The sequence below is a fragment of the Microchirus variegatus genome, assembly GCF_963457635.1.
Source record: "Microchirus variegatus genome assembly, chromosome: 23".
Lineage (NCBI taxonomy): Eukaryota > Metazoa > Chordata > Actinopteri > Pleuronectiformes > Soleidae > Microchirus > Microchirus variegatus.
Window position 1 is genome coordinate 16,770,124 of NC_139824.1, and position 12,085 is coordinate 16,782,208.

At 37.8% G+C, this 12,085-nt stretch overlaps 1 protein-coding gene across 1 annotated transcript; it reads left to right on the forward strand.

Moving 5' to 3' along the window:
* Positions 1 to 1,970: 1,970 nt before the first annotated feature.
* On the forward strand, positions 1,971 to 11,177 carry ift56 (intraflagellar transport 56). Its single transcript, XM_083909228.1, has 18 exons — positions 1,971 to 2,146; positions 2,939 to 3,082; positions 3,217 to 3,309; positions 3,397 to 3,511; positions 3,911 to 3,960; positions 4,181 to 4,326; positions 5,183 to 5,354; positions 6,317 to 6,391; positions 6,518 to 6,620; positions 7,655 to 7,710; positions 8,245 to 8,298; positions 8,394 to 8,457; positions 8,548 to 8,636; positions 8,868 to 8,951; positions 9,076 to 9,145; positions 10,065 to 10,171; positions 10,722 to 10,855; positions 10,962 to 11,177. Exons 1-18 carry the CDS (start codon positions 2,144 to 2,146, stop codon positions 11,074 to 11,076), a joined length of 1,674 nt encoding a protein of 557 aa, XP_083765354.1. The 5' UTR covers positions 1,971 to 2,143; the 3' UTR covers positions 11,077 to 11,177.
* Positions 11,178 to 12,085: the final 908 nt, after the last annotated feature.

Below are 12,085 nucleotides of genomic sequence, written 5' to 3' on the forward strand. Positions count from 1 at the left end.
CTGTGATGAAATATAAGTTTCATTTTTCCAGAAAATTAGGTTTAGCAACACTTTAAAAAAAAAAAAAAAATCAATAAGAAGAAGAATAAACAGTAAATTCAGGACTTATTGACTTTGACGTGGTCGAGCATATTTTTTTAACGTTGCTTTGTACAGTGTACATTTTTCCTCAGATGTTTATTTGTGTTGATATAGAAGAGAATATATATATATTAAAAAGAAAAATAGCGTGTTAATAATAAAAGAAAAAGCAATACTACTGGTAGATAGCGTTAATGGACGGGATGATGTTCAGGTCAATATGCGATACAACAGGGAAATATGCTAATAATAATAATAATAATAGAAATTGAAGTTAAAATGACCCTAACACAGAGTCGTGCAGTGTTGGTGTTGTTTTTTTAAATGTTGAAAATTAGTGCTGTGTGTTAGCATTGATCTCTGAACGCCTCAGTATTAGCTCTTTTTTCTTTATTTTATTATTACAGTCTTAACTGTGCTTTACATGTGCCATCATTCTCACACACACACACACACACAAATGTTTTTACTTCATCCATTATTCTCTCCATCATCAGTCCCGCTCCTGTTGTGACTGTATTGTATAGACATATATGGTCATTGTTAGTGCAGACTCATGACGTGTGCCTGGATTTTAAAGTCAATAAACTTTCTTTTTCCTCTTTTATTTAAATATGTATTTATTGCACTTGCTATAGAGTTTGTTATGGGAACGCGCGGAAGTAGTTTATGCACACTCGCACTAATAATGCACATTATTGTCATTATTTACCAGAAATTACATGAAAAGTGAATAAGGCAAAGTCTCAACATTGACCAGGAGATGGCACCAGAGGGAAGAAGCCACCACAGAGTCAGAGTTTGTCACATTCATACGACATTAGTCATCTGTTTTAGATAAAAGCAAAGTTTCTATCTTGCTGACATGGCTTTATTTATTGTATCCTATCGTAGTGAATGTGACGTGTGTGTGCAGGAAGGGTGTTGACGTGCTGATGAATTATAGGATGCACAGTGGAGCACAAACTGACAGCGACTTTTTAATAAAACATGAGACTCCGGGTTGAGTCTGTTGTTCTTTAGCAAATTAACAGTTCTCCACTGAATATACTTTTTGAGTTTAATGTTTGTTTGTTTGTGCACAGTAAAGCACTTTGGTTTTAGTGTACTTCAGCGTGCACACCGCAGCTAGTACAGGATTTTTAATGACTATCAATAATCTCTAATCGTATTTACCACGGATTAACATCAACAGCATGTATTTGTATTGTTGTCGGTTGTAAAACAGTTCACCCCAGATGGGACTCGAACCCACAATCCCTGGCTTAGGAGGCCAGTGCCTTATCCATTAGGCCACTGGGGCGCTTGTGCACAGCATTATGGGTAATGCACTATTTATAGGATAGCTAGTGATGAATGGTATAACGTTTTACTTATCGTGTCTCGAATAAGACATATATATATATAGTGTGTATTATGAAAAGGCAAACTAGCGTCGTTGCTGAGGAACAAAATAACGAACCACTGATTGATTAAACACGCCACTCGCCTGTTTCTCTACAAAATAAGAGGCAGCAAGAAGATTTTAATAATATTTATTTAAAAATACTGTACTTTTTATTCGTCTAGATCAAGAACTACATCATCTAAGGAGGTAACGAGGCGACGTATTACTGTTTGTGTGCAAGAGTTGACCTGTTATACCATCATTATGTTTATTGAACTTTTATTTTGAAAATATGAGACCGGAAAATAGGTCTACGCCGCCGGAAGAGTAACCATGGAGAGCTAGCTAACACAAACTCGGAGCCTAATTTAGCAAACCATCCTCGCCCGACACTGAAAAATGTTTACCAAATGTTAGACAAACAAATCTACGCGAGTTAGTTAGTTAGTTCGTTAGCCGCGGTATTTATCGGGAGACGACGTCCATAATGTTGCGTTACTGCCTTTTCGTCTACGTCAGTAGCGTTTTAACGCGAGTTCAGTGCGACACGATGGAGTAGAAATGTGTGTCGAGCTTCACTTTTCTCTGTTTTCACGTCATTTGTGTCGCTGTTGAAGTAACGAGAAGCAAAAAAGGTCTCAGTTGGGTCGCATTCATCTCTTCAGACTCGTCGAAATGGTGAGTTAAAAGCTAAAAACTGTTGTAAACCTATTGCTCAAAGTCATCACCGACGAGTGTTATGTGTTTTTTGTTCATGATTAAGTAGATTAGCTGATATTTCAGCTTCTTAAATGTGAGTATTTTCTGGTTTCTTTGCTCCACATAACAAATAAACAATTAAAACCGAATAATTTAAAGGTGCATTATGTAATAAATCTAAAGCAACTGGCCCTAAAATCCTCCTAATATGTCACAGACTCAGGAATAATGTTCATATAACAAACTGAACTCACCAACAACAACAGTACAGACAAAATATTTGCATAAAACATTTTTTTTTTGCAAACTGCAAATCGTGTTTATGTTTTGAAATCATGTTTTGGCGTCATGTGGCGCCACCTACCGCCGTCTACCAGTCATTGCAGTCAGTAGAGTCTCAGCTGCCGAGCAACCACGGGTTGCCAGTTACGTCAGAAAACGAAACCTAAAAGACCTCGGTATTTTGAATTTGAATGTAGTAACCGTTTTTGGCCACATTCTTACATATGGCACCTTTAAGTTTGTGGGCAATACATTTGAGGACTATGTGTAAAGTTACAGTGTAAAAGTCAATGTCTCCATGTTGTGAATGAAATTAACAATTCATAATTGGAGGTATCTGGAATTAGTTGAAGATATTCTGTTGAAACCACTCCACACTCCCACCAGCAATTATTTATTATGATTAATTGCATTGTATGTCATTTGGACCACTGTCTGAAACCACCCACTATGTTTTTTTGTTTGTTGATGTTATTTACCTTTTGACAGATCCTCTCTCGCGTGAAACCAGCTGTGGGAGGAGAAAACGCAGCGAGCATAAGCGAGAAGAAGAAGAAAAACAAAGCAAAGGTTCCTCGCCTGCACGATTACATACAACAGAGGGACTATCTCGGTGCCCTGACGCTGCTGGAGGTAAAGCTGCTGGATAAAGGGAATATAATCTTTGTGCGGAGACGTGTGAATATATATATATATATATATATATACATATATATATATATATATATAACCTTTCTATGCCACTGTGTTGCTGTCGTCATCTCCAGTTTCAGAGAAGCGTCGGAGAGAAAGAGGAGCATGCAGACCTTTGGATCGGTTACTGCGCCTTTCACTTGGGCGATCACAAGAGATCGATGGAGGTATTCATCCACCCAACGCAGTACTTCTGAATACTCTTTACATACTTTTTTTTGACACTTCTAATGTTTCTCGTCGTGTTTTGACAGGAGTACAAGTCTCTGACAGATGACCCTGAATGTGCTGCTGAAGTCTGGGTGTTTTTAGCCTGTGCCCTGTTTTTTCTGGGCCTCTACAAAGAGGCAGAGGAGGCTGCGTCCAAAGGTAAGCACAGCAGCTCAGAACTAACGTTAAATGCCACTTACGTTACGTTTTTTGTTTATTTATTTGTGTAAGGATGTTTATTTTTATTAAACGACTGTCAACCTTTTTTGAGGAGAGTGGGATTATATTCCGATCAAAGCAGTCTGAAGACGAAACAGGAGTAATCCAGGATAGTCTGAGGTTTTTCCAGCCAGAGTCTGAGTTTCAACAATTGTGTGTTTGGTTTTTCTGTCATGTAATGAAAGTCAAAAGTAAGTAAGCTAAATTCAATCACATATAACCCAGATATGTACATACTAAGCATTTGCAGTACTTTGTACTTGTATCTGTGATTATTCAGCAGTGAAAAACATAAACAAATGCCATTATATTAACTTTTAATTAACTTTTTCCATCTAGCTCCAGTTTCGCCGCTCCAAAACCGGCTCCTCTTCCACTTGGCTCACAAGGTTAGAAATAAGTCATATTTGACTATTTTACTACAATATGGTGGCAGATTTTAAAGTGTTCACAGTACATGTATCTTATTTTGCCTGAGGTCAGCAACGAGGGGAGAAAAATGTGTTTGTACAATAAATCATTTTAGTTTTGTAACATTTTTTACGCACAGTAAGTCAATTAAATGCCTTAAAAATCCCCTCAAACGTCGCCGTTTGTGTCGCGTTTCAGTTCAACGACGAGAAGCGGCTGATGGGTTTCCATCAGAACCTGGAGGACGTGACCGAGGACCAGCTGAGCCTGGCGTCCATTCACTACATGCGCTCCCACTACCAGGAGGCCATAGACATCTATAAACGGCTTCTGCTGCAGAACAGGTCGGTGCCTTTTTTTATGAAAATGGCGTCGCAGTCCAGTCTAGAGCTGCAACTAACGATTATTTTCGCAATCGGATGAATCCGTCGATTATTTTCTCGATTAATTGATGAATCGTTTGATCCATAAAATGTCAGAAAATGTTTGTCAAACCTGGAAATTATGATGTTCTCAAATGTCTTGTTTTGTCCACAAACCAAAATGATTCAGTTTGAATGATTTCTTTGTTATGTGGAGCAAAGACACCCACAAAAATATTAACATTTAAGAAGCTAAAACAATCAGAAATCTGGTTTTAATCATGAAAATCGCTTCAAACCGATTATCGATTATCAAAATAGTTGGCGATTCATTTAGTTATCGATTAATAATTGAATAATTGATCGTTTCAGCTCTAGTCCAGTCGCACGTGAATCACCCAGACGCCACGTTGTCAGGTGTCAGTTTTGGAGCGTTAGGTTTGATGTGGAGCCATAAAAACAGATGGAGCGGTCATCGGTGCTGCAGAGCTGCTGAGCTGGCTTCATCAAACACGGATATGCAGCATCTGAAATGAATTTGAACGACCTGTACCTCGCCTTTCACCCTGTGTCAGCTGGGATTGGCAACCCTAATGCGGAGATGAATGATGAATGAATGAAAACATCAGGCTTCTGCAGCAGCTGTTTGCACACTTGTTGTTCGAATACAAATTAGCTTCACCACTGCTACCTCTAACTTCTTCATATAAAACAGATATAAATATACGCGTAAACTATCGAATTAAGATGCAGTAAAATGTCCAGCATACTCGCCGTGTGGCTCTTTGTGACATTGAATAAAATCACACTATTTGCGTTTCCCACCTGGTCTTTGCAGGGACTTCCTGGCGCTGAAAGTCTACGTGGCTCTGTGTTACTATAAGCTGGATTACTATGACGTGTCCCAGGAGGTGCTGGCCGTGTACCTGCAGAGCATCCCTGACTCCACCATCGCTCTCAACCTCAAGGCCTGCAACCACTTCAGACTCTACAATGGCAAGGCAGCAGAGGTAAACAGTGTGTGTGTGTGTGAGCTGTAGCTGGGGTTTTAAAACTTCTCTTGTATTTTAAAGCTGTAGTGTGTAACTTCTGATGATGCACAAATGTCCGATCATCTCCACGTGACTTTCTCTCTCTGTAAGTATATCAGTGTTTTGTTTTTGGTGTCTATGGTGACACACAGAGTCATGACTGAGCAAAGGTGGAAGAAGCTCTCGACGACAAGCCTGCAAATAAGCTTCCTGGATACAGTAGAGTAAAGAGTAGAGTTAAAGACGGATATACAACACATAACTGATCAAAGTACCTCGTAAATAACATCAGAAGACAGTACAGTTGTATCTAAAGGTTATTTTCTCAATTTTTTTGGTCCATAAAACGATTTTTCAGAATTGTTATATGGAGCAAAGGAACCAGAAAATCTTGAAAATAAAAAAAAAATCAGAGAAACTAGTTTTAATTATAAAAAGCAACATTCAAACTGATAATAATTGATCTTAATTGATTCATCGATTAATCTTAGCAACACTGGGCCTAATTAATCAGATTTGAATAATGACTCTGAATCAAAAAGATGATTTTAATTATTAAAAAAAAACATTTTGAGTATCAAAATAGTTAAAACCAGGTCATAGAGACCTCACTATTCTGGTAATAACTCTGACGTCCACAGGGGGCGATGGAGCTTTAATTTTACTATGAATTCTAACTTTAATTTTTTTGTTTAGAGTAAGAATTATACTTTGTATGGTGTGTTTTTACAGTTTTTCACAGTCCTGTGGATTTTGTGGATGTACAGTAATTGCACTTCTAATGGATGCATTTGTTTAATATTTTATTTATTTATTTATTTCTTATTTACTTACTTTACTTTGCTCCATGACAGTTTTTTCCTTTTATTAAAGAGGAGAATATCTGCTGCTGCTGCTGTTGGTTTGACTCTGACTTAACTGTGAAATCCTCTTCCTCTCAGGCGGAGTTAAAGAACCTCATCGACATATCCTCCTGCTCCTTTGAGTTCGCTAAGGAGCTTATCCGACACAACCTGGTGAGCTCAAGTTTGTGTGTGTGTGTAGTTGTGCAGCTGTGTGTCTGTGTGTCTGTGTGTCTGTGTGTGTGTGTGTGTGTGTGTAGCGTTCTCCAGCCTGTATCTCTGCTCTGTGTGCTGCTGCAGGTGGTGTTTCGTGGTGGCGAGGGGGCGTTGCAGGTGCTGCCACCTCTGATCGATGTGATTCCCGAGGCCAGACTCAACCTGGTCATCTACTATCTCAGACAAGGTGTGTGTGTGTGTGTGTGTGTGTGTGTGTGTGTGTGTGTGTGTGTGTGTGTGTGTGTGTGTGTGTGTGTGTGTGTGTGTGTGTGTGTGTGTGTGTGTGTGTGTGTGTGTGTGTGTGTGTGTGTGTGTGTGTGTGTGTGTGTGTGTGTGTGTGTGTGTGTGTGTGTGTGTGTGTGTGTGTGTGTGTGTGTGTGTGTGTGTGTGTGTGTGTGTGTGTGTGTGTGTGTGTGTGTGTGTGTGTGAAGGTTTGACACCACTGTTTTCCGGAACAAGCAAAATAACTTAACAAATGAGACAAATTTACGTGAGACCCTTTTTTTTGTCTGTGTCGGAAAGATGGACTTTCCATTTATTCCAGAAAGGGCCGTTTCTAGCTGTTTGGGGGCCCTATGCGAGAGACTATTTGGGGGCCCCTATTTTTTTTTTTCAAACTCGAGGTAGAGATTCCTAACTTTTTCTGATTACCCCACAAACACTTGCATGCTTTGCAAATATATGCATCCAATACATGCAAATAAAGACAGGTACTTTTAATTCTCAAAAATATAATAAAATATGAGTTTGGGGGCCCCCTGGTGGCTGTGGTGCCCTATGCAGCTGCATAGTCCGCATATAGCAAGAAACGGCTCTGATTCCAGTGTAATTTACCGATATTTCAGTGATGTAGTTAAGACCTGGTGGTGTTCTCACAGCTATAACATTATGCTTCAACATTGTATGTTTTGTATTTTTGATTTACTTTATTTTATTTAGTTATTTATTGATTTATATATATATATATATATATATATATAATGTTTTATGTAAACGTATTGTCTTGTTATTGTTCGTACAGTTTTGCTATCCTATGTTGTTTTTTGTCGGTGGTCAATTATTTGTTCTTAATCTGAAAATGTCAATAAACAGATTAATATATATATATATATATATATATATATATATAACAAGGACGTTTTATATGAGTATTTGGTCTATTTAACTATTTCAAATGTATTTAACTCTTTAATTAACGGATTCTCGTGCTTCCTTCTATAGATGACGTTCAAGAAGCTTACAACCTCATCCAAGATCTGGTGCCCACGACACCTCAGGTTTGACTCGTTTTTATCATCGTTTATCGTTTATTGTCCCAAAAGGGAAACTTTTCTGTCTTGCAGTCAGATTCACACAGACCAGGATGCACAACAAGGAGATAACACTGGCTAATATCTTTTAAAACACTGTCCTACTTTCCTGATCATCTATTTACATGTGCAAATGTGCAAATTTAACAAGGTTTTTGAAATACTTTGAAAAGACAGAAGTCCAAAACTTGACTAAAAGCTGATGCTTCCAGAACGTATGAACGAGGGAGTCGCAAGTTGAGTCCACGTCAGGATGCATTCACGCTTTAATTTAGGTTTTTAATACGATATTGTTGCTGCACAACTTCTCTCTAACACGCGTTCATTCAGTATCAGTGTTTATTAATAATAATAATAATAATAATAATAATAATAATAATAATAATAATAACCACGGCTCATATCGACTGTTCTGTCTTTGTAAATCCTCCCACTCGTTTTCACTTTCTTTTCTCACTGTTTGACTCTTATTTTATTTATTATATCATATTATTTTCTCAGGAGTACATTTTGAAGGGAGTGGTAAATGCTGCACTGGGACAAGAAATTGGATCTGTGAGTATTTTGTGTTAAAGTGGAATAAATAAACAGTGAAAAACAGTGTGTGTGTGTGTGTGTGTACATGTACAAATACTGTCCTGTCTTTTCAGAGAGATCACCTGAAAATTGCACAGCAGTTCTTTCAGTTGGTGGGAGGCTCGGCCAGTGAATGTGGTACAGTGAACACAAGAGTTTAAGAAACACCATGTGTGTGTGTGTGTGTGTGTGTGTGTGTGTTAATAGTTAATGCTCTTGTCCTTTCAGACACTATTCCTGGCAGACAGTGCATGGCCTCCTGCTTCTTCCTCTTGAGGCAGTTTGAAGATGTGCTCATATATCTCAACTCAGTCAAGGTCAGTCCAGGCATATTCCAGCGTTATTTATGACACTTTTCCTGCTGTATTGGTAACATTGTAACACGAAGGAGGCTCCCACACACACACACACACACACACACACACACACACACTGAGTGACAAGTGTCACTTCAGATAAAGTGCTGCTTTGTGAGAATAAAAAGCTAACACTCGATATGCTCTTTTCTCTCTGTGTGTGTGCGTGTGCGTGTGTGTGTGTGTGCGCAGGGTTACTTCTATAACGACGATACCTTCAACTTCAACTATGCACAGGCTAAAGCTGCCCTTGGCAACTACAAAGAAGCTGAAGAGGTAGAGAGAGAGAAAAAAAAAGACCTCACTGCTGTATATTTTTATTAGACTTTTATTCACTCTGACTTTGATACGACTGACTGTCTTTCTGTTAATATTATATAATGTCAATGTTTGCTTTCAGATTTTCCTGCTAATTCAGAGCGAAAAGACCAAGAACGACTACGTTTACCTCAGCTGGCTGGCACGATGCTGTACGTACTACTATATTATTACAAACATCTTTCTGTGTGGCAGATTTATTCTATTTATTTCTCATATATCAGAATATATATGATATATGATATGGTGTGTATATGTGTGTGTATGTGTGTATATATGTGTATGTATGTGTTCATATGTGTATGTATGTGTGTATATATGTCTGTGTATGTGTCTATGTATGTGTATGTATGTATGTATGTGTGTATATATGTATGTGTGTATATGTGTGTATGTATGTATGTATGTGTATGCATGCGTGTATATGTGTATGTATGTGTGTATATATGTGTATATATGTGTGTATGTATGTATGTATGTGTGTATATGTGTATGTATGTGTGTGTATATATATGTGTATGTGTATATATGTGTATGTATTTGTATATGTGTATGTATGTGTGTATATATGTATATATATATCGGCGACCTTTAGTGTCTTGAAAGGCGCCTTAAATATAATGCATTATTATTATTATATATGTGTGTGTATGTATATTTGTATGTATTTATATGTGTATGTGTTTATATGTGTATGTATGTGTGTAAATGTCTATGCATGTGTATATATATATACACATATATATATATCTTTTTTTATATATATATATATATATATATATATATATGTATACACATATATATATATGTGTATATATATATATACACATATATATATATACACATATATATATATGTGTATATATATACAGTATATGTGTATACATATACAGTATATATAAGAATTTAGGATGAACCTTCCTCTCATCGTCTTTCTTTTTCCGCGTCGATAAACTCGACCAGACCCTTTTTCTCTAAATCTCTCAAAGTTGAAGTTGGTGAAGTTGTCTGTGAGTTAGTTATTGAACTCCTTCTCTTGTCTTGTTTTTCTTTTTCTTTTTTCTCGGTCAGACATAATGAACCAGAAGGGTCAGCTGGCCTGGGAGCTGTACCTGAAGATGGGCACGTCCTCAGACTCCTTCAGTCTGCTGCAGCTCATCGCCAACGACTGCTATAAGGTGACATTCTCTTCTCTTTATTATGTTATTATACACTGATTTTAGAATTTAGTCCAAATGCAGAACGCTCTTCTTCACCTTTTTATTTTTATTTTTTAATCCAAACATTTTGTCTGTACTGTTGTTGTTGGTGAGTTCAGTTTGTTATATGAACATTATTCCTGAGTCTCTGTGACATATTAGGAGGATTTTATGGCCAGTTGCTTTAGATTTATTACATAATGAACCTTTAAATGTATACGTTATATACTAACGCAGCATAGCCTACCTGTAAATGATATGAAGCTAATCAAGCTAGCTGTAGAATATTGTTGAGTTACCATGGTTACTGTTCGCTGTACGATTCTTCTTCTCGTTTATTATTTTCCGTACGTGTCGTCGAGCCAGACCCCTGTGCTAGTTTTCCGAGGTCTGGCTTCGTGAGGGTTTTAAAACCATTTATTTACATAATCAGCATCTAACAATCGTTATCCGATTGACTGGAAAAATCCTCCGAGAAGTCTGAGAAAAGTGTGGAATTGTTTTTGAATTTCGTCCTGGTTTCTTTCAGATGGGTCAGTTCTACTACGCGGCAAAAGCCTTCGACGCTCTGGAAAAACTGGACCCAGAATCCAACTACTGGGAGGGCAAGAGAGGGGCGTGTGTGGGAGTCTTTCAGCTCATCCTGGCAAACAAGGAGCCCAAGTATATTTATTTATTTATTTATTTATTTATTTTTGGTTCAACTTATCCAATAACATCACAAACGAGCGGCCCGTGACGTTGCGTTTCTCTTCTCTTTGCGTTCCAGGGAGACGCTGAAGAAGGTGGTGCCCCTGCTGCGGAACTCGGGAAACCCCCAGGTGGAATACATCATCCGAGCCATGAGGAAGTGGGCCAAAGACAACAGAGTGCTGCTCTCCTGACGGCCCCTTCCTCGCTGTATTATTCACCGCGCTATGATAACGTCAGTTATGCAGACATCATAACAAATAAACATACGCAGTGCAATGTCCTTATAGGTTATTGCGCAAAAAAATGTAAATCCATCTATGCCACGTATGCCGTTATCTCTGTTTTTAAATGTTCTGTTTTTGTAATTATTGCAATTCTCTACATATGCTTGTATATTTGTATTAAAAAACGTGACGATATGCACTCGATAGTTTGAATGAATTTCATTGAAATAATTAAGCCTTAAAGGCGCCACATGTAAGAATGTGGCCAAAAACTGTTATTACACTCAAATTCAAAACACCGAGGTCTTTTTAGGTTTGGTTTTCTGACGTAACTGGCGACCCGTGGTTGCTCGGCAGCTGAGACTCTACTGACTGCAACGATTGGTAGACGGCGGTAGGTGGCGCCGCACAACGCCAAAACATGATTTGCAGTCATAATGCACCTTTAATCTTTGATATAAGTGAAAATAAGGCAGAAATGTACAAGCAATTAAGACAGAGCCAAGTCCAGTTCTGTACTTATATTATTATATATTATTATATATAATAATATATATTATAAATCCTGATCTTAACTGGTTCTTACCCGTATCATAGTAAGTTACTCTCACCTGCTAAATGTCAACAAAAAGCAAATGTTGGTCACTTTAAAGAGTTTGGAAACTTGAAGCAAACAATAATGTTCTTTAATAAGTTTAAATATATAAAGAAAAATTGATTTTTGTGAAAAAAAACAATAGTAAACATAGTATAAAACAGCCTACAATTCCCACAATGCAACTCAAATGTCAGTTTACAAACAAACGCCACACTTTATGAGTCTTTATCACACAGATTGACGCAGGCGCCGTGACCCCGACGATGAGATCAGATAAGACGACGCTGCTCTACGAGGACACCGCTGCTCTATGAGGACACCGCTGCTCTACGAGGACGCCGCGTCTATTTTTACTTTTATCTCGTCCTACAATGTTTT